Below are 25,133 nucleotides of genomic sequence, written 5' to 3'. Positions count from 1 at the left end.
CAGACTTAAGGTGTGTACACACGTGTCGATATTTTCTTCCGATTCTGACTACATAGTCAGAATCGGAAGAAAAGATAGTGCAGATCGCAAGGTGACAGTCACCTTGCGATCCCGATCCGATGCCGATGCGCGGCCCCGCGCGGTCGGCATCGGACGAAAAAATAGGCTGTGCAGGCAAGTCAATCCTGACTATCTCTATAGAAGAGATAGTCAGGATTGACATCGCACATAGCCAGCATCGCAAGCACACTCATTATGTGCTTGCGATACTGGCTAAGTGCCGACCCGGCCCCCTGTCGCACGGTGAGAATCGGATAAGTCCGAATCTCACCGTGTGTATGCACCCTTACTCTGCACTTCCTGCCCCTGGTGTGGTGACTGCTCATTCCAAACGGTCAGTGGGTACCTGTTGGGCGGTTAGACGTTACGCCTCTGTGGAGCAGCTTTAGAGAGCGGCCACATAGTCTTCTGCACACACTTTTATTTGATTATATTCACTTGACACCTTCGCTTCGTTGGATGCAGTCTTTGGGCAAAGGGTTCTCAATGCAGTTCAGGAGCGGCCCCGCCCTTAGAGGGACAGCTTTAGGACATCCCATTGTAATCCCTGTGTCCCATATGGTAAGAAGAAGAAAATAAGAATTTACTTACCGATAATTCTATTTCTCGTAGTCCGTAGTGGATGCTGGGGACTCCGTCAGGACCATGGGGAATAGCGGCTCCGCAGGAGACAGGGCACAAAAGTAAAAGCTTTAGGATCAGGTGGTGTGCACTGGCTCCTCCCCCTATGACCCTCCTCCAAGCCTCAGTTAGGATACTGTGCCCGGACGAGCGTACACAATAAGGAAGGATTTTGAATCCCGGGTAAGACTCATACCAGCCACACCAATCACACTGTACAACCTGTGATCTGCTCACAACAATAATAACCCGATTTTTGTAACAATAACTATGTACAAGTATTGCAGACAATCCGCACTTGGGATGGGCGCCCAGCATCCACTACGGACTACGAGAAATAGAATTATCGGTAAGTAAATTCTTATTTTCTCTGACGTCCTAAGTGGATGCTGGGGACTCCGTCAGGACCATGGGGATTATACCAAAGCTCCCAAACGGGCGGGAGAGTGCGGATGACTCTGCAGCACCGAGTGAGAGAACTCCAGGTCCTCCTCAGCCAGGGTGTGCCCCTGACCAAGTAGCAGCTCGGCAAAGTTGTAAAGCCGAGACCCCTCGGGCAGCCGCCCAAGATGAGCCCACCTTCCTTGTGGAATGGGCATTTACATATTTTGGCTGTGGCAGGCCTGCCACAGAATGTGCAAGCTGAATTGTACTACACATCCAACTAGCAATCGTCTGCTTAGAAGCAAGAGCACCCAGTTTGTTGGGTGCATACAGGATAACAGCAAGTCAGTTTTCCTGACTCCAGCCGTCCTGGAAACCTATATTTTCAGGGCCCTGACAACATCTAGCAACTTGGAGTCCTCCAAGTCCCTAGTAGCCGCAGGTACCACAATAAGCTGGTTCAGGTGAAACGCTGACACCACCTTAGGGAGAAACTGGGGACGAGTCCGCAGCTCTGCCCTGTCCGAATGGACAATCAGATATGGGCTTTTGTGAGACAAAGCCGCCAATTTTGACACTCGCCTGGCCGAGGCCAGGGCCAACATCATGGTCACTTTCCATGTGAGATATTTCAAATCCACAGATTTGAGCGGTTTAAACCAATGTGATTTGAGGAATCCCAGAACTACGTTGAGATCCCACAGTGCCACTGGAGGCACAAAAGGGGGTTGTATATGCAGTACTCCCTTGACAAACTTCTGGACTTCAGGAACTGAAGCCAATTCTTTCTGGAAGAAAATCGACAGGGCCGAAATTTGAACCTTAATGGACCCCAATTTGAGGCCCATAGACACTCCTGTTTGCAGGAAATGCAGGAATCGACCGAGTTGAAATTTCTTCGTGGGGCCTTCCTGGCCTCACACCACGCAACATATTTTCGCCACATGTGGTGATAATGTTGTGCGGTCACCTCCTTCCTGGCTTTGACCAGGGTAGGAATGACCTCTTCCGGAATGCCTTTTTCCCTTAGGATCCGGCGTTCAACCGCCATGCCGTCAAACGCAGCCGCGGTAAGTCTTGGAACAGACATGGTACTTGCTGAAGCAAGTCCCTTCTTAGCGGCAGAGGCCATGAGTCCTCTGTGAGCATCTCTTGAAGTTCCGGGTACCAAGTCCTTCGTGGCCAATCCGGAGCCACGAGTATAGTTCTTACTCCTCTACGTCTTATAATTCTCAGTACCTTAGGTATGAGAAGCAGAGGAGGGAACACATACACCGACTGGTACACCCACGGTGTTACCAGAACGTCCACAGCTATTGCCTGAGGGTCTCTTGACCTGGCGCAATACCTGTCCAGTTTTTTGTTCAGGCGGGACGCCATCATGTCCACCCAGGTCTTTCCCAACGGTTCACAATCATGTGGAAGACTTCCCGATGAAGTCCCCACTCTCCCGGGTGGAGGTCGTGCTGAGGAAGTCTGCTTCCCAGTTGTCCACTCCCGGAATGAACACTGCTGACAGTGCTATCACATGATTTTCTGCCCAGCGAAGAATCCTTGCAGTTTCTGCCATTGTCCTCCTGCTTCTTGTGCCGCCCTGTCTGTTTACGTGGGCGACTGCCGTGATGTTGTCCCACTGGATCAATACCGGCTGACCTTGAAGCAGAGGTCTTGCTAAGCTTAGAGCATTGTAAATTGCTCTTAGCTCCAGTATATTTATGTGGAGAGAAGTCTCCAGACTTGATCACACTCCCTGGAAATTTTTTCCTTGTGTGACTGCTCCCCAGCCTTTCAGGCTGGCATCCGTGGTCACCAGGACCCAGTCCTGAATGCCGAATCTGTGGCCCTTTAGTAGATGAGCACTCTGCAGCCACCACAGAAGAGACACCCTTGTCCTTGGAGACAGGGTTATTTCCAGCAGATCCCACTGAAAAGTTCTTGCGTGAAATCTGCCGAATGGAATCGCTTCGTAAGAAGCCACCATTTTTCCCAGGACCCTTGTGCAATGATGCACTGACACTTTTCCTGGTTTTAGGAGGTTCCTGACTAGCTCGGATAACTCCCTGGCTTTCTCCTCCGGGAGAAACACCTTATTCTGGACTGTGTCCAGAATCATCCCTAGGAACAGCAGACGTGTCGTCGGAGACAGCTGCGATTTTGGAATATTTAGAATCCACCCGTGCTGTCGTAGAACTACTTGAGATAGTGCTACTCCGACCTCCAACTGTTCTCTGGACCTTGCCCTTATCAGGAGATTGTCCAAGTAAGGGATAATTAAGACGCCTTTTCTTTGAAGAAGAATCATCATTTCGGCCATTACCTTGGTAAAGACCCGGGGTGCCGTGGACAATCCAAACGGCAGCGTCTGAAACTGATAGTGACAGTTTTGTACCACGAACCTGAGGTACCCTTGGTGAGAAGGGCAAATTGGGACATGGAGGTAAGCATCCTTGATGTCCAGGGACACCATATAGTCCCCTTCTTCCTGGTTCGCTATCACTGCTCTGAGTGACTCCATCTTGATTTGAACCGTTGTATGTAAGTGTTCAAATATTTCAGATTTAGAATAGGTCTCACCGAGCCGTCTGGCTTCAGTACCACAATATAGTGTGGAATAATACCCCTTTCCTTGTTGTAGGAGGGGTACTTTGATTATCACCTGCTGGGAATACAGCTTGTGAATTGTTTCCAATACTGCCTCCCTGTCGGAGGGAGACGTTGGTAAAGCAAACTTCAGGAACCTGCGAGGGGGAGACGTCTCGAATTTCCAATCTGTACCCCTGGGATACTACTTGTAGGATCCAGGGGTCCACTTGCGAGTGAGCCCACTGCGTGCTGAAACTCTTGAGACGACCCCCCACCGCACCTGTTTGTACGGCCCCAGCGTCATGCTGAGGACTTGGCAGAAGCGGTGGAAGGCTTCTGTTCCTGGGAATGGGCTGCCTGCTGCAGTCTTCTTCCCTTACCTCTATCCCTGGGCAGATATGACTGGCCTTTTGCCCGCCTGCCCTTATGGGGACGAAAGGACTGAGGCTGAAAAGACGATGTCTTTTTCTGCTGAGATGTGACTTGGGGTAAAAAAGGTGGATTTTCCAGCTGTTGCCGTGGCCACCAGGTCCGATGGACCGACCCCAAATAACTCCTCCCCTTTATACGGCAATACTTCCATGTGCCGTTTGGAATCTGCATCACCTGACCACTGTCGTGTCCATAAACATCTTCTGGCAGATATGGACATCGCACTTACTCTTGATGCCAGAGTGCAAATATCCCTCTGTGCATCTCGCATATATAGAAATGCATCCTTTAAATGCTCTATAGTCAATAAAATACTGTCCCTGTCAAGGGTATCAATATTTCCAGTCAGGGAATCCGACCAAGCCACCCCAGCGCTGCCCATCCAGGCTGAGGCGATCGCTGGTCGCAGTATAACACCAGTATGTGTGTATATACTTTTTAGGATATTTTCCAGCCTCCTATCAGTTGGCTCCTTGAGGGCGGCCGTATCTGGAGACGGTAACGCCACTTGTTTTGATAAGCGTGTGAGCGCCTTATCCACCCTAAGGGGTGTTTCCCAACGCGCCATAACTTCTGGCGGGAAAGGGTATACCGCCAATAATTTTCTATCGGGGGAAACCCACGTATCATCACACACTTCATTTAATTTATCTGATTCAGGAAAAACCACATGTAGTTTTTTCACACTCCACATAATACCCTTTTTTGTGGTACTTGTAGTATCAGAAATATGTAACATCTCCTTCATTGCCCTTAACAAGTAACGTGTGGCCCTAAAGGAAAATACGTTTGTTTCTTCACCGTCGACACTGGAGTCAGTGTCCGTGTCTGTGTCGACCGACTGAGGTAAAAGGACGTTTTAACGCCCCTGACGGTGTTTGAGACGCCTGGACAGGTACTAATTGGTTTGCCGGCCGTCTCATGTCGTCAACCGACCTTGCAGCGTGTTGACATTATCACGTAATTCCTTAAATAAGCCATCCATTCCGGTGTCGACTCCCTAGAGAGTGACATCACCATTACAGGCAATTGCTCCGCCTCCTCACCAACATCGTCCTCATACATGTCGACACACACGTACCGACACACAGCACACACACAGGGAATGCTCTGATAGAGGACAGGACCCCACTAGCCCTTTGGGGAGACAGAGGGAGAGTTTGCCAGCACACACCAAAAACGCTATAATTATACAGGGACAACCTTTATATAAGTGTTTTTCCCTTATAGCATTTTAATATATATAGTCATATCGCCAAATAAGTGCCCCCCCTCTCTGTTTTAACCCTGTTTCTGTAGTGCAGTGCAGGGGAGAGCCTGGGAGCCTTCCCACCAGCATTTCTGTGAGGGAAAATGGCGCTGTGTGCTGAGGAGAATAGGCCCCGCCCCCTTTTCGGCGGGCTTCTTCTCCCGTTTTTCTGAGACCTGGCAGGGGTTAAATACATCCATATAGCCCCCAGGGGCTATATGTGATGTATTTTTAGCCAGAATAAGGTACTATCATTGCTGCCCAGGGCGCCCCCCCCCAGCGCCCTGCACCCTCAGTGACCGCTGCTATGAAGTGTGCTGACAACAATGGCGCACAGCTGCAGTGCTGTGCGCTACCTTATGAAGACTGAAAAGTCTTCTGCCGCCGGTTTCCGGACCTCTTCACTTTTCGGCATCTGCAAGGGGGTCGGCGGCGCGGCTCCGGGACGAACCCCAGGGTGAGACCTGTGTTCCGACTCCCTCTGGAGCTAATGGTGTCCAGTAGCCTAAGAAGCCAATCCATCCTGCACGCAGGTGAGTTCACTTCTCTCCCCTAAGTCCCTCGATGCAGTGAGCCTGTTGCCAGCAGGACTCACTGAAAATAAAAAAACCTAACAAAACTTTTACTCTAAGCAGCTCTTTAGGAGAGCCACCTAGATTGCACCCTTCTCGGCCGGGCACAAAAATCTAACTGAGGCTTGGAGGAGGGTCATAGGGGGAGGAGCCAGTGCACACCACCTGATCCTAAGCTTTTACTTTTGTGCCCTGTCTCCTGCGGAGCCGCTATTCCCCATGGTCCTGACGGAGTCCCCAGCATCCACTTAGGACGTCAGAGAAAAGGAGATTTATGTTCTTATCTGTTAAATCCTTTTCTTCTACGCTACAGGGACCACTGGTGCCAACCCTGACGCACCTGGCTTGCAGGGTTTTTTTTTTGCTCTACTACCGTTTTTTTCTGCTCACCGTCCCTATGTGTGTGGTTCTGAGTATGTGCTGGTCTCCCTTGTCCTTCTACTTGCTCCTTGCATTGTGCTTGCAAACTTAACTGGCTGTCTGTGGCTGGGGGCGGGATATAGAGGAGAGGGAGCCTGGGCTGCTGGGAAAGAAAGTTTAACTATTTGGTGCACAGACTCTACCTCTTCAGGCTATACCATAATCACTTACCGCCTCAGGCCATACTCTGACAGAGAATTTGCACCTAGCATGGGGATGGTGCACCCGATACCTGCATCTAAAGACACACCAAGTGGTATTTGAGTATCTATGGGTGACTTAATACTTGCGCATTCAGACACACCAGGCAAGGGCTGTACTGGTGTTTGCATGAAGCTGCAAAGGCAATATCAGCAGAGGGCACACGTCTGCTCAGAACTAGGCCCTCTGTGTGGCACTGCTAGTGCTTGATGAGCAACTAACATATATATTTGTTATGCGATGTGTATGACACACTTAAAATAGATAAAATCATTTATGTTTATGCCTAACTGAATAAATCCACCATACTCTCTCTCATTCCAGTGAATTAAGTTGCCCTGTTATGTGAGAGTTGCTTATCTAACAGAGCAGACAGAATGAAAGACGTAAATGAGGCAACTGAATTCTGTGCAGTGTCCGTGAGAAGCCAGGGCTCTTACCATGTTGCCAGCATCGTGTGACCACCAAAATCACAGATTTTCCTTGCACCCCACAGTGGTTATTCTACAGTAATTCCAAGACAAGTGTGTTGCTGCACATCGCAACCTGAAATTGCTCGGAACTGAATTGCCCCCATAGACTTGCTTTGCACAACCTGTGTGGTTTGGTGGTTTTGCACAGTTGTGCATTAGTTCACGTAACTACAAACTTAGTTTTTTTAAACCGTTGTGAAGATATTTGTTCAAATAAAATATATACCACTGTTGGCATAGTAGTTAGTATTACTGTCTCACAGCCTTGAAGTCATGAGTTAAATTCCTTGGCCAGGGTACTTTGCGTGTGGAGTTTGTATGTGCGTTTTTGCATGGATCATAATCCATCTAACCTACCAGTTTATTTTAAGAGTACGGATGGAAAACCATACCTGTAAAACACACTGGTACAGTAGGTTAGCTGGCTTCTGGCAAAAAGAAGAACCGTAGTGTATACTGTATGTATCCATGTGATATGGAATATAGACTGTAAATGTCATTGGGGCAGAGACTGATGTGAATTACTGAAATATTAACTGTAAAGCTCCGGGTAATATGTGTGCGCTATATAAATAAAGTATGTTTGTACAAACCAATTATTTAATGTTCCGAAAAGTTTCTACGGACATAACATTTTGCTATAAGTGAATATATAGAAGCAGAAAAAATAGATAATGCACTGCCTACTGTACCTGTTTCCCAACATCTTCTAGAGGTGTAGCCATAGTATGCTCTGAAATGAAAGAATATAACTTTCGTGATAATGTACTTTTACATAGAACTTCAGAAGTTTTAAAGTACAGTTACACATGAGGGAGATTTCATTGGGGAAATTTTTTATTTTTCTTAAAACGTGCATGTTTTTACAATTACATGTATCAATATGGTTTAAGTGCTACAAACTCACATGGTTACACGTGATATGTTAAAAGTACTTAGAAAAAGAAAACTAATGGGGGCTCTACATCTATGGACTGATTCTCCTATACGATCAATGGACTTAGACGACTTACTATTTGTCGGGGGATCAGCAAATCACAGTATGTTAAAAATGGTTCTGGTATGAATGGTCGACCATGTTAAGGTCGACATTCATTAGGTCGACCACTATTGGTTGACATAGACATGGTCGACATTGACTAATAGTCGATACATGGAAATGGTCGACGCGTCACAGGTCGACACATGGAAAGGTCGCCATGGATATTTTAACTGTTTTTTATGTCATTTTTTCCGGAACATGACCATGAATCCCAATTAGTGTAGTGTCCCCTTGCATGGCTCGCTTCATTAGCCATGCTGCGGGCAAGGTGCCTCGCTCCGCTACCACTACGCATGGCACAGGTTACCGTTCCCAATCGTAGTCCACGTGAATGGCAAAGTATGAAAAAGTTGAAAATATTTTCTTTTTAAAAAGCCAAGTCGACCTTTTCATGTATTGACCATATGTCCACGTCGACCATGTCAATGTCGACCAATAGTGGTTGACCTAATGACTGTCGACTTTAATATGGTCGACCATCCAAACGGATACCGTTAAAAATCCCTAAATTGACGATTATGATTATTTTTGGGTCATAGGGCCTAATTCTGAGTTGATCGCAGCAGCAAATTTGTTTGTTGGGCAAAACCATGTGCACTGCAGGGGGGCAGATATAACATGTGCAGAGAGAGTTAGATTTGGGTGGGGTGTATTTAAACTGAAATCTAAATTGCAGTGTAAAAATAAAGCTGCCAGTATTTACCCTGCACAGAAACAAAATAACCCACCCAAATCTAACTCTCTCTGCAAATGTTATATCTGCCACACCTGCAGTGCACATGGTTTTGCCCAACTGCTAACAAACTTGCTGCTGCGATCAACTCAGAATTACCCCCATAATCGGCTAATCGAGGACTTCCAACATTTGGATTTTACTAATCACCTGACCCAGGCTTTGGCAGATGTGCAAATTGGCCTGAAATACTCCTGATGTGTGGACCCCTTTAAAAGACAGGTCTAAGATGGAAAAAAACTAAATAATAATAATAATTGACTATTAAAAACATAATACTGCCATCACTAAGATTTTGTTAAAGAGCCGACATGCCTACAAAGTCTTCTTCTATGCCACAATGTACAAAATGCAATTACAGTCCCAATGAGTAAAGTTACTCTTAAAGGGGGTGGTATTCATGTGACCAGCGGTCGGGAGACCGACAGTCACATGACCTCCTCCACCATCTCGACGGCCCACTATCCCGATGGTCGGCATGCCGACCAACAGGGACTATTCCCACTCGTGGGTGTCCACGACACCTATAGAGTGGGAATAGAACCCGTGGCGACCGCAGGTCGCCACCGAGCCCACAGCGTGGCGAGCGCAGCGAGCCCGCAAGGGGCTTGCTGCACTCGCCCCTCACCGCCGGGATCCCGGCGTCGGTATTCTGCCGAGATCCCGGCGTCGGTAAGCTGACCGGCGGTCTCCTTATAGACACCATAGCATACGTTAAACACAGTTTGATTTTTTTTATACTAATGTGAATCTATTTGGCTTTACACATTTGTCTTAAGGAATCAGTATCCTCTTTTCATCTCCCTTTAGGGTATTGGTAATTCTGCAAAAGAAACATACATCTCCTCTCCTTTCCTTATTAACAACTTATCAGAGAGATTATTGCTATGCAGTACATCTGGTTTCACAGACATATAAAACCTCCACTTGTCTCTTCTAGTAATTTTCCATCATCAATTCAATATATTTTATTACTATTGTTATTATTACAAATCATTATTTCAATTAATCTACTGACATTCCATAAAAGAGGATTTAAGATTCAGTCAGTTGTCATTCTGTAAGTGTCAAGCATAATGGATATACTGTATTTGGGAACATAAATTTGTGTATAAAATGTAGACTTGGAGGTTGAGCTTCCTTCAGTTATGTATTAGATCCCCTCCCATCTGCCCTTAGGTGTTTTCAATCAGAACAGGTTCCTACACTGATGTCGACAAATTAGAATGGGCACTATTATAGGGAAGTCCTGGACAAATTGATATAATCTGTTAGTATTAGGGATTTTAGGGACCCATATGATGAAGTTCATCTTGACGATGGTGGAATGGCATTTCTAGCCAAATGTGCTAAGAACTTCACTTATACTCCGTGTTAACTGTAAGAGTTCATCAAAGTAATTTTGACTATCGATATTTGTAGTGCCTAGAGTGCACACTTGCATGTTTCTTTTTTTCTTGTATGGTAGTACAAGTCCAGGCATGTTAGCACCTCTTATGAGGTTTAAAATTAGTATATATAGTTCAAGTCATACCACCCCCCCCCCCCTTCCATTTCCCTTAACAGTATAAAAGCAGGAATAATTAATTTAGAATTCTAGCAATGTTACATATTGCATATTTCAATAACTTATGATAATCATTTTTAGAATTAAACAGGTTATAAGATAACAGGAGGGATAAGAATTATTATGGGAAAGAAGATGGTTTCAGGGAGAGGTGCTCAATACAACAAGCTACTATGTAAAAGTGAAAATCCGTCCTTCTGTCTTTGTATACAAATCCACAGTTTACAAGCGAAGATCGCGAAATTTTACATACGAGAGTATTAAAACACGGCGGAGGCAACTAAAACAATTAGAAATCCCTAGCACCCCTGGGGGAGGGGGGAGACAGAAGCACAGAGTATATAAGGAGACCACATATCTCTGGAATTGCTGGAGCAATGTACTCAAAAATTGGTACACATGCCTTACAATCTGGAAACAAACACTCTGGGGATCAGACACCCCTAGCACCCCTAGGGGTGAGGCAGCAGAACTGAGTATTTCAGCAGACCGCATAACTGTGGAATGCCTGCAGCAATTTACAACAAACTTGGTACACATATGACTTACACTTGTGCTTCATATTAACACGAGAGCACACATACATAATTTAATGAGACTGGGAGACCTATTGCTTTTGGAAAACTAGATGACACTACAACAAACTTCTAATGATCAAAGAGGGGAAAAAGGCAGGCTTATGAGTTCATGTCCACTTTTGGAGGGAGTGTATTACACTAGCATTTATAAATGACAACTTTATTCTGCCTTTCTCTCTCACATGCAGGACTACACCCCTTCATTCTAAAGTGATTTCCAGATACTGCTAGTTTCTAGTGATTAGCCGAGAAAATATATCACACAGCACAAACTACTCCCTAATCATATACACTAATCAGCAGTAACATTTAAACCACTGACAGATGAAGTGAGTAACACTGACTATGGGGGTCATTCCGAGTTGATCGCTAGCTGCTTTCGTTCGCTGCGCAGCAATCAGGCAAAAAAACGGCACTTCTGCGCATGCGTATGCGGCGCAATGCGCACGCGCGTCGTACTATTACAACGAACGATGTAGTTTCACTCAAGGTCTAGCGAAGCTTTTCAGTCGCACTGCTGGCTGCAGAGTGATTGACAGGAAGAGTGCGTTCCTGGGTGTCAACTAACCGTTTTCAGGGAGTGTTTGAAAAAACGCAGGCGTGCCAGGAAAAATGCAGGCATGGATGGCCGAACGCAGGGCGTGTTCGTGATGTCAAAACAGGAACTGAACAGCCTGAAGTGATCGCAAGCGCTGAGTAAGTCTGAAGCTACTCTGAAACTGCACAAAATAATTTTGTAGCCGCTCTGCGATCCTTTCGTTCACACTTCTGCTAAGTTAAAATACACTCCCAGTGGGAGGCGGCATAGCGTTTCCACGGCTGCTAAAAACTGCTAGCGAGCGATCAACTCGGAGTGATCCCCTATATCTTTAAAATTGCCCTGTTATGGGATGGAATATATTGAACAGCAAGGAAACACTCAGTTCTTGATATTGATCTGTTGAAAGCATGAAAATGGAAAACCATAAGGATGTAAGTGACTTTGACTGAATGGGTTTGTTGTGTCGACACTATGTAGGTCGACCACTATTGGTCGACAGGCAGTAGGTCAACACCTGGAAACGGTCAACATTGTCGGCAGGCCTACATGGAAATGGTTACATGGAAAAAGGAACCCCAATTAGTACATCGTGTCCCCTTACATGGCTCGCTTCGCTCGGTTGGCTCACTTCGCAGGTTACTATTCCCAATCGTAGTGCACGTGGATTGTAAAGTATGAAAAAGTTCAAAAAAAGAAACAAAATTGTGAAAAACCCATGTTGACCTTTTCATGTGTCGACCCTTGTCATGTCGACCTAATGTTCATGTCGACTTTTTTCAGGTGTCGACCTAATGCATATTGACCAATAGTGGTCGACCTATTGAGTGCCGACCTTAGTGAGGTCGACCTAAGGACTGTATCCCTACTTTGACAAGGGTCAAATTGTAATGGCTAGACAACTGGATCAGAACATATCCAAAATGGCAACTCTTGTGGGGTGTTCCCAGTATGTAATTAAGAACAACACGTTAACTGGAGACAGGGTCATGGGCACCCTAGGCATGTGGGGAGCGAAGGCTGGTCCTTCTGGTCCTATCCCACAGCAGAGCTACAGTAGCACAAATTGCTGAAAAAGTTACTGCTGGCTATGATAGAAAGGTGTTAGAACACAATGCATCACAGCTTACTGCTTATGAATTACGTTTTCTTTTACATCAAATGGTCAGCTGGGTGCATGTGCATTGTTTACCTAGTGAAGAGATAGCACCAGGATGCACTATGGGAAGAAGCCAACACGTTAAAGCAATGTTCTACTGGGAAACCTTGGGTCCTGACATTCATGTGGATGTTACTTGGACATATGCCACCTACCTAAACATTGCTGCAGACCAAGTACACCAATTCATGGCAATGGTATTCCATCTTTCAGCATGATAATGCACCCTGCCACTCTATAAAAATTGTTCAGGAATGGTTTGAGGAACATGACAAAGAGCTCAAGGTGTTGCCTCGGCCTCCCAATTCCCCAGATCTCAGTCCAACTGAGTGTCTATGGGATGTGCTGGAAAAATAAGCTGAGTCATGGAGTCTGCTATCTACTTGGTGCCAGATACCACAAGATAACTTCAAAGGTCTTGTGGAGTCCATGCCTTGGCGAGTCAAAGCTGTTTTGATGACACAAGGGGGACCTACACAATATTAGGTAGGTGGTTTTAGTGTTACAACTGATCGATACAAAGTACATGCAGCATAAGTGTGCGACTTGGACACTACCCTGAGAAAAAAGGCAAAAAATTGGTGACCAAAGTGAGTGAGCTGCACCATGAATCACGTGAAGCAACATTAAGTGTATCCTGCGATTTTAAACCAAATCCATTGCAAAAAAAAATATTAATCCTATGCACCTATTACAACACTGTAAGCTACAATGTGACAATTAAGATATAGGCACAAAAGAACGAGAATAACTAGAAGTGTTTATATTATCAATACTTCACCAGGGGAAGATGTATGTATGTATGTATGTATGTATATATGTATGTATTTATGTGTAATAGACCTCAGGGAAAGTGTGTTACGATCCTGATGCTCGGGACAGGGGAGATCTTATGTAGTGAGTCCTGAGCACCAAGATGGAATGCTGGGATTGGGAAATGGGAAGGAAATAGACCCTAGCACCCTACCTCCGTTGTCTTACCCGTGTTATCAATTCACGCCTGAACGACTATGGTTTCTTGGGCCCATGGCAGCCGCGTTTGAAGGGCGGATTAGGTCTGCCCAACTCCGATGCCCCCTCAGGTCTTAAAGAGAGACAAGGCGTGAACTGAGACAGGGTAATAACAAGGGGACCTCTAACTGAAATAACCACGCTAGGGGCTATAAACTACCTAAAAACTAAACGTATGTGCGGCACGCCGCCAAAGGAAAAGAACTACAAAGAAACCACTGTCCACTCCCCTACACGGCACCGCCGAGTTCCGGGGAGGACAGTGAAAGCGGAAACCTCCGCAAATGCACCAATTCACAGTAAAGTAAACACTAAGCGGCATAGACCGCAACACGCGGCAGAAGCCGCTACTCACGAAACCGGGCGAGAACCCCAGATGACAAACAGGTTCGCAAGGACTAGAAGGATTCCCAGGACCGGCTTCGGACCTCCAAAGTACCAAAGGGCAGGGAGCAAGATCCACCAAACACGGCTGACAGGAACAGAGTTCTGCAAGGCAGGAACAGCATACAAGAAGCTATCACCGGCGGGGCTGCAGTGTGCTGGCTCACATAAAAAGGCCCTGCTGGCCAATAACAGGAGGGCCAGCAGGACCAGCCCCCAGACCCTAATTACTAGTTGCCGTGCAGCTTCCCTGCTGCACGAGCAACCTAATTAACTATTCTTAGCAACGGGGAACGCGGTCCACCTGTGGCGTCCCCGTTGCTATGCACCCGGCGGCCCTGCACGCACGGCGTCCTGCGTTGCCAGGGACCCGGCGGCTATCGTGCGCACGGCGTCCTGGCGTTGCTAGGCGCCGTGCGGGGGACAGGGAAGGAGAGAGGCGCGGCGGCCGTGACCGCTGCTCAGTCAGGGCACGGCCGAAGACCGCCGCGCCTAACAAAGTGAGTAAATCACTGAAACCTCAGTAAAAAGGAGAATACTTGTCCTGGTATTTTCTGCTAGTCCAGAGGTTCCCAAACGCGGTCCTGAAGGCACCCCAACAGTCCAGGATTTAGGTATATCCATGGCTCAGCACAGATGGGTAATCAAATTGACGGAGATACTAATCAAGTCACCTGTGGCCAAGCATGGATACATTTAAAACCTTGACCGTTGGGGTGCCTTGAGGACCGTGTTTGGGAACCTCTGTGCTAGTCCATTATTGCTACCCATTGTGCGGAATGCACAATAGCGGGATAAAATTATTTGGCGAAAGTGCCGTTCTATATAAACTTTCTATATATATTTCTATTAATTATTCAAGCTAATCTGATAACACTCCATAACATTAGGAGGGATCCACCACATGGTCACAGAATGTAACACTGGATAAGTGGAACAAATATCTTCAACCAATATGGAACCAAATCCAGGCAACAAAAACAAAAGCAAATATCATAGTGTAGTATTTCAAAGGTTTAATGTATGCATATAACAATATGAATCACCAAAATCCTGGGAATATGAGATCTTCCAGACATCTTATACTGTACTCAGATAAGTGGGCACTTCCAGTCGCTATAACCTTTCAAAGATAGTAGTGTCCTGATAATTATGGTTTGAGAAACGGGATATGGTTCATGTGACCAAAGTAGTGCTTAAATAGGTCGCCTAATAAACTAGAACCAATGAAGTCAGGATTTGTGCGACAACAAAGACTCCTAAAAATCCAACTGAAATCACAATAATGGACTTCTTAAACATGGGTGAAATTACATATGGAAATACTTTAAAATGAAAACATACCAAATGCATAAAAAAAATATATGAAACCTACAATATGGACATAAACAAACTAACTAGGATATTAAATGTAAATTATATAAAGAAGATTTGTACTTGTAATTACACCAATTGTTAATAAATGTATCCAACTAATAGTGGAAAAAGGGGGTTATTCAGACCTGGACGCAGCCGCGTTTGCACGCAGTGGCCACATCCAGGTGGTCTGCGCACGCGCATCAGTCGTTGTGCGCGACCTTAAACATTGAGGTCGCATCCACGAAGGATGCGGCTGCAGTGTGATTGACAGCAGCTAGCTGTCAGGGGAGGTGTTGATGCGGTGTTGGGGGGGCGGGGCATTCCAAAGAGGGGGGTCGGGACCTTTTAAGGGACGTCACACTCAGCTGCTCTGAAAAAAAAAATGTCGGCCAACCGCCTGACAGTGTCAGGGGTCAACCTTAGTTCAGATGCGACCGCTCACAGGCGGCCTAACACATGCTGGGTGGCCCCCAGCATATGAGCAGATGAACGCAGATCTGGCTGTGTATGCAGCAATCTGCGTTCATCTCTGAATAAGGTCCTTACTGTACAAATTTGCCAGATTGTGAAAGTACTTAATGAGAGAGAAATAAGCCCCTTGTGGGCTCGGTGCTAGTTGGCATGCTCACTGTCGGGACTCTTAGGGGGCGGGATGTAAGGGGAGGTGTTGTGACCGCCGGACACATATCTACATCCCATAAAAAGTAATGTAATGTCTTTTAATGCACTACGCCATGTCCCTGTTGAAGTCTTCATAAATTCAGTTACATACATTACATCTGTGCCCTGGCGCCTTATAAATCGCAGACTATGGGCCTAATTCAAGGTTGATTGCAAAAGCAATATCTTACTCCAATGGGCAAAACCATGTGCACTGCAGGGGGGGGCAGATATAACCTGTGCTTAGAGAGTTGAATTAGGCCCTATATGCACTGGATTTCCAGCACATTATAGATGGGAAATATGTTAGTGCAGTTGTAGTTTTTTATCCAACATACAGTACTATACCGGAATAGTCCATCTAATCACTGAACGAGAAGCTGCAATCATCTTCATCTTGCAGAAAGGATTCATTAGCTGTTTGATATGCACCTACCAATCCGCAATTATCCGTACTGACCTCTAGATAATTATATATAGTGTCTCATTTATATATAGTGCCCCAACTACAGAATCCTTCAAAAATAGACTCAAGACTCTCCTGTTTACTCAAGCATTTCCATAATGTCCCTTTACTATCTACATGCTTCTGTATTTTATGAAAAGCTGTTCTGCACTTCATTATTTTCTGTACTATATTATGCTATGTATCTGTTAAGTGCCTTGAGTCCTATTGGAGAAAGCGCAATATACAGTAAATAAAATTATTGTTATTATTATTCTCACTTTACAGAGACTGTTCAATCTTTCACATAATTCCCTACCAAAGTGAAGAACACAGTATTAATTCTTTATTACATAAACACGACTAGTACAAGGGATGTGCGACCAGTGTCACTGCTAGGGGCGCAATGCTGAGAGGGTGGCACAGTCACAGCCTCAACAGCACCTGGAGAGGCAACCACCACCCTTGTCCACCTTGCAGTGTGTCTGGAGAGGCAACCCGCTACTTAGAAAAGCACAGGGCGCAACAATAGGACAAGCTTGGCATCCACTGTCCTACTTTCAAAGCTCCCCCTGTGTTTATTGTGTGACATAATGATATCACGCGCGCCAGTGACAGGGAGTAGAGGGTCAGGGCACAGAGAAGAATCGAGACAGTAAACACTGACAGTGACTTTCATATCAATATATTGCTGTTAATATTTGAAAATGTCCCAATAATATTCCTCTCTTTCCCACAAAAAACACGGTAGTTCATTTAATTGTCAAAATGTCAAGATCATTGGCTCATCTAAATATATAATGGCTATCCAAGCACTACAATTTTATAGATTATTAAAAATTCATGGAGCAGATTAAATTAGCCGTGGTGCTTACTGCGGGTTTATAGCCTCAAGCTTTTTCCTTGCACGTTAAGCACACCGCTAACATGCGTTAACCCATAGATTACAGGTTATGTGCCTGGAGCTATGGGTTAACACACTTGCAGCAGCCGTGGTAAAGGCAGAAAACCCCACTTAGGCCCGCATTCCAAGTTGATCACTCGCTAGCTACTTTTAGCAGCCGTGCAAACGCATAGTCGCCGCTCACGGGGGAGTGTATTTTCGCTTTGCAGGAGTGCGAATGCCTGTGCAGCCGAGTGGAAGCAAACACATTTTGTGCAGAACAAGACCAGCCCTATAGTTACTTATTCTGTGCGATGATTGCTGTGACGAAGGACCCAGTATTGACGGCAGAAACCCGCCCAGAAAACACCCGGCCACGCCTGCGTTTTTCCAAACACTCCCAGAAAATGGTCAGTTGCCACCCAGAAACTCCCACTTCCTGTCAATCGCCTTGCATCCGCCAGTGCGACTGAAAGCATCGCTAGAACCTGTGCAAAACCACAAAGCTCTTTGTACTTCTACGACGCGTGTGCGCATTGCGGTGCATACGCATGCAGTTCTGCCATAATCGCAGCGCAGCGAAAATCCGTAGCGAGCGATCAACTTGGAATGAGGGCCATACCGTGTATTTTTGTTTGCACCTTAGGAGGGTGCAAAGAGTAATTTGCGGCAAGTGCAGGTTCACACGTACCACGGGCTGCAATTAAATAGCTCTGAGTTCTGCTATAAACACATACTAATTGAATCTGCCCCCCATGTCTATAAGCTGCTGGTACTGGAATGTAAGAAATAGGTACACACTATGGGGGTCATTCCGACCCAATCGCTCGGTGAAGTTGTTCGCAGTGCAGTGATCGGGTCGGAACTGCACATGCGCCGCACTGCGCCGGCGCATGCCGGCCGGCCGAAGGCCGTCGTTCCCTAGCGATCGCCTCTGCCTGATTGACAGGCAGAAATGGACGCTGGGCGGGAGGGGGCGTGGCCAGTCCGTGCAGGTGCAATGCTTTTGTACTTGTGCGGGGGGGGGGGGGGGAGGTGGACAGACATGTGGGGTGGGCTATACCTGTGCTGGGCGTCCCCCCGCATGTCTGGGAACATGATCGTAGCTGTGCTAAATTTAGCACAGTTGCGATCAACTCGGAATGACCCCCTATGTAGTATACTCGTTTCATCTGGGAACCTGCCCAAAATTATTTATATGAACATTTCTTAAGAGGCTTGGAATTCCTCCTGGACTAACGATATGAAGAGCCTAGTATGTTAACTTCAGGTTAATTGATCTACAGTTTGGTAAGTGTATTAAGGCTTTCTGACATCTTAATAACTATAAAAAGGAGAATATACAGAAATATATTAAGCACTAGCCTTGACAAAAAGAAATAATGGCTGGAAGAAATGTCAGTGCTGATAAAATGACAAATCAGGAGTGATAAATAAAAATCCAGTCACAACATTCTGACAAGTATTATGTACATTTCCTCCTGTATTTTATAAACTGTGTCATATTGACTGTTGCACATATGTTTTGTTCAACAAGGTAACCATATATACAGTGCATACGGAAAATATTCACAGCGCTTCACTTTTTCCACATTTTGTTCTGTTACAGCCTTATTCCAAAATGGAATAAATTCATTTTTCCCCTCAAAATTCTACACACAATGCCCCATAATAACAACATGAAAAAAGTTTTTTTGAGATTTTTGCAAATTTATTACAAATAAAAAACAAAGAAATCACATGTACATAAGTATTCACAGCCTTTGCTCAATACTTTGTTGATGCACCTTTGGCACCAATTACAGCCTCAAGTCTTTATGAATATTATGCCACAAGCTTGGCACACTTATCTTTGGGCAGTTTCGCCCATTCTTCTTTGCAGCACTTCTCAAGCTCCATTAGGTTGGATGGGAAGCGTAGGTGCACAGCCATTTTCAGATCTTTCCAGAGATGTTCAATCAGATTCAAGTCTGGAATCTGGCTGGGCCACTCAAGGACATTCACAGAGATGTCCTGAAGCCACTCCTTTGCTATCTTGGCTGTGTGCTTAGGGTTGTTGTCCTTCTGAAAGATGAACCGTCGCCCCAGTCTGAGGTCAAGAGCGCTGTGGAGCAGGTTTTCATCCAGGATGTCTCTGTACATTGCTGCATTCATCTCTCCCTCTATCCTGACTAGTCTCTCAGTTCCTGCCGCTGAAAAACATCCTCACAGCATGATGCTGCCACCACCATGCTTCACTATAGGGATGGTATTAGCTAAAAGGCTACCAATTTTATCCGCTTTGTCGTAGAATTTTTGACGGAGCTTCTGTAGTATGGCTGCCGCCCTCCGTGACAGGAGGGTATTTAACTGGCCTTTGAGATTATTTATCTGGGAAAGTAGGGAGACACACGGGGCAAGTTTGTGTTGAGTTAGATTCCAGTGAGGAAATTTCCTGTGCCGCTTTCTTACGTATGGCCGAAGCCTTAGACATAAACTGGCCGCGGATAGTGGCTTTATGTGCTTCCCAGACCAGACTAGGAGAGACCTCAGGGGAGGCGTTTTCCTCAAAGAAAAGTTTTATATTCGTTTTAGTGTCTAAGAGGGTAGAGGGGTGCGAAAGAAGAGCGTCGTCAAGACGCCACTTACGGGATTTGTTAGGGGATCTATACAAGTCTACCTGGATATATACCCCTGCATGATCTGTCCATGAACAGATATGAGCGCTGAGAGTGAATTAGATACATGTATCATATCTATTCTAGAGTAAAGCTGGTGAGGTGCGGAGAAGTGGGTGTAATCTCTGGCGTTGGAGTGTTTAAGATGCCACGTATCCCGTAAATCAAGCTGTGTGAGGGAGGACGTCAATGTGAGGGCAGCGTCAGAGGGGAGTGCTTCTTTCTTAGTTTTAGGCGGAGTGGATTTATCTAGGGAAGGGTCAATCACGGTATTAAAGTTCCCGCCCAAGATGATATAGCCCTGCGCCACTCTAGTAAGCTTCAAAAAGAGTGTGCGTAAAAACCTTGACTGATCTTGATTAGGGGCGTATACCGACACTAGCGTGAGTATATCGGTGCGGAGCGTCCCAATAACTATCAGGAATCGGCCATCTGGGTCAGCTATAGTGGCAGTGTGAACGAAAGGGACATTGCGGTGGATCAATATAGCCACCCCCCTTTTCTTACAGTCAGCAGAGGCAAAAAAGGTCTGGGTAAATTGCTTACCGGATAGTTGAGAGTGTGCACCGTTGAAGTGGGTCTCTTAGAGGAAGACTATATTGGCATTCTCCCTCCTACAGGCGGACAACATCACTGTACGTTTCCTGGGAGAATTAAGCCCGTTAACATTTATAGAAAACAATTTAAGCGCCATGCGATATCAAGGAGCAATATAGGAGCATTGGAAACCCATCCCGGGGAGGAGGGAAAAGAAAAGAAGAAGACCAGCAAGAGAAAATAATCAGAGGCATAGAAATAGAAAGGGAAAAGAGAGTAGTAGAGAACCCATACGGGAAAAAAACCCTGAGTTATAGGGTCCTTATCAGGGACCGCTACACAAATACCAAACATCATATTCTAGAATAGCAAATAAAGGGAGCACGGGGATAGTGGGAACAGTGAGCTAATACAGGAAAAGCAGGTCCCTCGAGACCGCAATGGTTGAGTCGGCTAAAGCCGAACAATACCGTAATGAAACCCAACATATGAAAAACAACAAACCAAAAACGTACTGTGTGGGGGGGGGGGGGAAAGGGGGGGGGGGGAGAGAAAAGGGGGAACAAAGGGGGACAAGGCAAAACAATCGGAGCCTAGCTTGAACGCACCAGACTATGTTTAACAGACAATAAGATAATAAACAGTAAAGCTTGGTGAGCAACCTTAGAGCTCACGACAAGCGCATTTAAAGGTGAAAAACCATAACAGAAGTCCCCTCTCGTCAGGAGGCGCATTCCTAAAGTAGTGAGAACTGTTCAAGTGAATCCAGAAGAAGGTTCGTCAAAATCAAGGAGGGTCCTTGGAGTCATTGCGACGTCGAGATACCTGTGTCCATTCAGGCGAAGGGGCTTGGGAGCGTCTAGGCCCAGAGGAAGAGGCAGTCCCACCATCGGAAGGCGGTGCAGGAAGAAGGCCAAGTTTGGCCAATAACTCTTGACCCTGATTTAAGGTTTTGACGGAGTGGGTAGAGTTGTTCACTGTAACTTGTAGCATGAAGGGGAATCCCCATCTATACCGTATTTGTTGTTGGCGTAATATACGAGTGACGGGCTGGAGGTCCCGTCGCTTTTGGATAGTTGAGGGGGCCAAGTCCTGAAAGACTTGCAGAGGCATGTCACGGAAGTTGATCACTGGAGAGTCTCGCAGCGCCATCAGGATGCGTTCCTTTGAGCGAAAATAATGTAGACGAACTATGACATCCCTGGGCGGCTGAGTCGGGGCAGGCTTCGCTCGGAGCGCTCTATGAGCTCTATCACACAGACAATCAGCAACGGAAAGGTCAGGCAGTACGTGCTGGAAAAAATCCTTCAGGAAGGACGGCAGCGCTGAGCTAAGGATTGATTCCGCCACATTGCGGATGCGCAGATTATTGCGACGGGAGCGATTTTCTTGGTCCTCCTGACGTTCTTTAATGTCCTCCAGCTCATCATGGAGCCTAGAGAGCTCAGAATCGAGACGTTGTTGAGAGCGGCACAGGTCGTCTGTCTTTGATTCAAGAGCGTCAGTACGATTACCGAGGGCCGTGAGGTCAGACTTGAACTCAGCAATGGCTGTGGAAAGTTCTTGCTTAAAAGCGGACTGTACCCCCTCTAGTAAACTGGTCATAACTGCTTGTATCTGTGGATCGATACCCATCTCCGATGAACAGGGGGAAGGAGGAGAGTCCGTGAGCAATGCAGGGGTTGTGAGGCCCTTAGATTTTTGCCCGAAAAAATTTGTGAGGGCCTGCGTGTTTTTCTTATTTCTTTGCTTCATTATGGGGGGATGAAGAGAGTAGGTGGGATATCACGCCAAAGGGAGAAGAAGAGGAAAAAAAATTATTTAAAAATAAAGAAAAAGACACAGACGTTCTTGGTCTGCTGCACGTTATGCAGTAAAGGGAGAGATATGTAGAAACACCATCACGATGCAGGGAGGACAGGCTGTATTATTAGGTCAGCTTCACAGACATTGCAGAGAGAGAGGTGAAGGCCAGTGACCCCACCGCGGACCTTCCAGGGCAGCGTGCAGCACCAAGATTCGTCTCTCAGCCGTCACAATGACCAACAGCGAGCTGCGCCGGGCGCCCATAGAAATATTACTGCTCCGGGGGCTAATATTGCGCTCAGTGTGGCCCGTGGGCGTGTGGCGGGCAACGCTGGGAGTTATGCTGCGGCCCTGGGCAGGCTGTAGTGTGAGCTTGTGGATGTGGGTCCCGAGCGCCTCCTCTAATATGGCTGCCGTCTCTGATCTGCAGCCGGTCGTGAACGGCAAGTAGGTCGGCCCAGGGGTCTGCTATAGTGAAGCGGAGCTCTCCGTCAGCCGCCCCGGGAGACGAGCTCCGCTGGATATCACTGTGCGAGTCACCCGGCCGCTCCCCGTGATCGCGCGGTCCTCCTCACCTCCTCCAATATGGCCGCCGTCTTCCGACTCTCCCGGACCCCCCGCGGCTCCGTCCAGCGCCCGGCTTCCAATCTCAGGGGCCCGTGTGCGATAGGAGAGGAAGGTCGCAACCCGCAGGAGCAAGTAAAAACCCGCTCCCCGGCTCCGCAGCTTCCCCACTCCGATCGTCCCGACTCAGGGACAGGATGACAAGGCACTGGCAACCCCGTAGCCGCTGCTAAATTCAGAATAGCAGTGTAAATGAGCGATGTTTGGCAGGAGCTCACCAAAAACACCTCTGCTCCCTCAGGCTGCAAGCCACGCCCCCCTGGGGACGTCTCTTTAAAGAGATTGCATACCCGTGAGAGACCACTTCCTCACCCAGGCATCCGAAGTGCTATTTAACCATACCTGGGCGAACAGCAGAAGTCGGCCTCCCACCCTGGGGTCTACCAGGGAGAGGCCCGCCCCGTCATGCAGCAGGCTTGTCCAGTTTGGAAGCAGGCTGATGGGTAGCCCAAGAACGTTTAGGTTTGGGCTTAGAGGACTTGGAAGTGCAAGCCTGTCTTGGGTACGCCTGACCCTTTGCTTTACCTGGAGGTCGAAAGGAATGAAAAGTAGTACTCTTAGCCTTCAGAACCGAAGAATTAGTACTTGGTAGAAACGCAGTCTCGGCCGACGCCAAGTCGGTCACAATTTTGTTCAAATCATCTCCAAATAGTTTATCTCACTTAAAAGGGAGTACCTCCAAGGTCTTCTTAGAGTCCAGGTCCACCGACCAGGACCGTAACCACAGAATCCGGCGAGCCAGGATAGACATAGTAGATGCCTTGGCCTGCCATAACGCCTGCATCAGAGGCCGCCTCCTGAATATAGTGGGAGGCCGTGGTAATATATGTCCGAAATTGTCTGGCAGTGTCAGAAAAATTCAGAGGTAGCTCTTCCTCAATTGCTTGAACCCATGCTTCAATGCCTTTTGCAGCTCAAGAGGCTGCCATAGTGGGTCTATGTACAGCACCTGTAAGAGTGTAAATAGACTTCAAGCAACCCTCCACACACTTATCCGTCGGTTCCTTCAAAGAGGTGACGGTGGTGACAGGCAGAGTAGATGACACCACAAGACGGGCTACATGTGAGTCCACTGGTGGCGGGGTTTAGGATAGGATAACGAGCTAGCATCTTTTTAGACAGGGAAAATGTCTTTCCTGGAGAAGACCAGGATTCCGGACGTATGTCAATTAAATGGTCAGAATGTGGTAAGACCAATTTAGTAATCTTCTGACGTTTGAACTTATCAGGTTTCTTAGACGTATCAGGAGGGTCAATCTCATCATCAATCTGAAGATTCAACTTGATAGCATCCACTAGGTCAGGAACATCAACCTGTGTTGTAGAATCTTCATCAGAAGCAGCGGTATCAGCATCTGATGGATCAGTATATTCCCCATCCGAAGCGGAAGAATCATCCGAAATATTAGTGGATTGTGAGGAAGAAATGACCCGCTTAGATGACCCTTTGGCCCCAGTAGGGCGAGGGTTAGGTTTTTGTTTAACCAAGGACTGATTTCATTGTTGTAACTGGGTTGACAGAATATCCACCCATGGTGGATTAACTACAGGGACAATATGTGGCTGTAATGGCACAGGAGGTCCCACAGGGTGCGTTAGTCTTGTTACAAGTGTAGTCAGCATATTTGAAAATGCAGCCCAAGGTGGATCTGCCACAGGTGCTACGGGTTGACTAGGGGGTGCAGAACACCCAGTACCTGGACCCTCAGTAGAAATCAATTCCTCGGGTAAATCCGTCTCGCCAGCACTGTATGATGCAGGAGCATCTGCGGATTTCCCGCCCTGTACAGCAGAATATAGCCAGACAAACACAATACCTGACAAAAACGAGATTTATGGTAAGAACTTACCATTTTTAAATCTCTTTCTGCGAGGTACACTGGGCTCCACAAGGATTAACATCGGGGTGTAGAGTAGGACCTTGATCCGAGGCACCAACAGGCTTAAAGCTTTTGACAGTTCCCAAGATGCACAGTGCCGCCTCCTCTATAACCCCGCCTCCATGCACAGGGAGCTGTTTCGTTAACCAGCCCAATGCAGTAGCAGGTACCAGAGACGACAATCGCTCGTAGCCAATTACACCACACACTCACCGCAGGAGAGGGTGTCAGCGGCTATGCCAATACCAACCCAAAGAAGCTAAGTGCGTCAGGGT

The 25,133-nt window shown here is 46.8% G+C and overlaps 1 protein-coding gene across 8 annotated transcripts in view; it reads right to left on the bottom strand.

Annotated features, from left to right (window-relative positions):
- The window catches only part of METTL22 (methyltransferase 22, Kin17 lysine), a 748,727-nt gene that overhangs the window by 569,431 nt on the left and 154,163 nt on the right, over positions 1-25,133 (bottom strand). For all 8 annotated transcript variants that reach the window (XM_063934257.1, XM_063934253.1, XM_063934254.1 and 5 more), the window contains exon 4: positions 7,688-7,728. In XM_063934257.1, coding sequence (XP_063790327.1) covers positions 7,688-7,728 — 41 coding nt within the window. The remainder of the gene's footprint in view (positions 1-7,687; positions 7,729-25,133) is intronic.

This window comes from Pseudophryne corroboree, chromosome 7 (assembly GCF_028390025.1).
Source record: "Pseudophryne corroboree isolate aPseCor3 chromosome 7, aPseCor3.hap2, whole genome shotgun sequence".
NCBI classification, from domain to species: domain Eukaryota; kingdom Metazoa; phylum Chordata; class Amphibia; order Anura; family Myobatrachidae; genus Pseudophryne; species Pseudophryne corroboree.
Note: the sequence above shows the minus strand (reverse complement) of the source record. Positions and strands in the feature narration are given on the sequence as shown.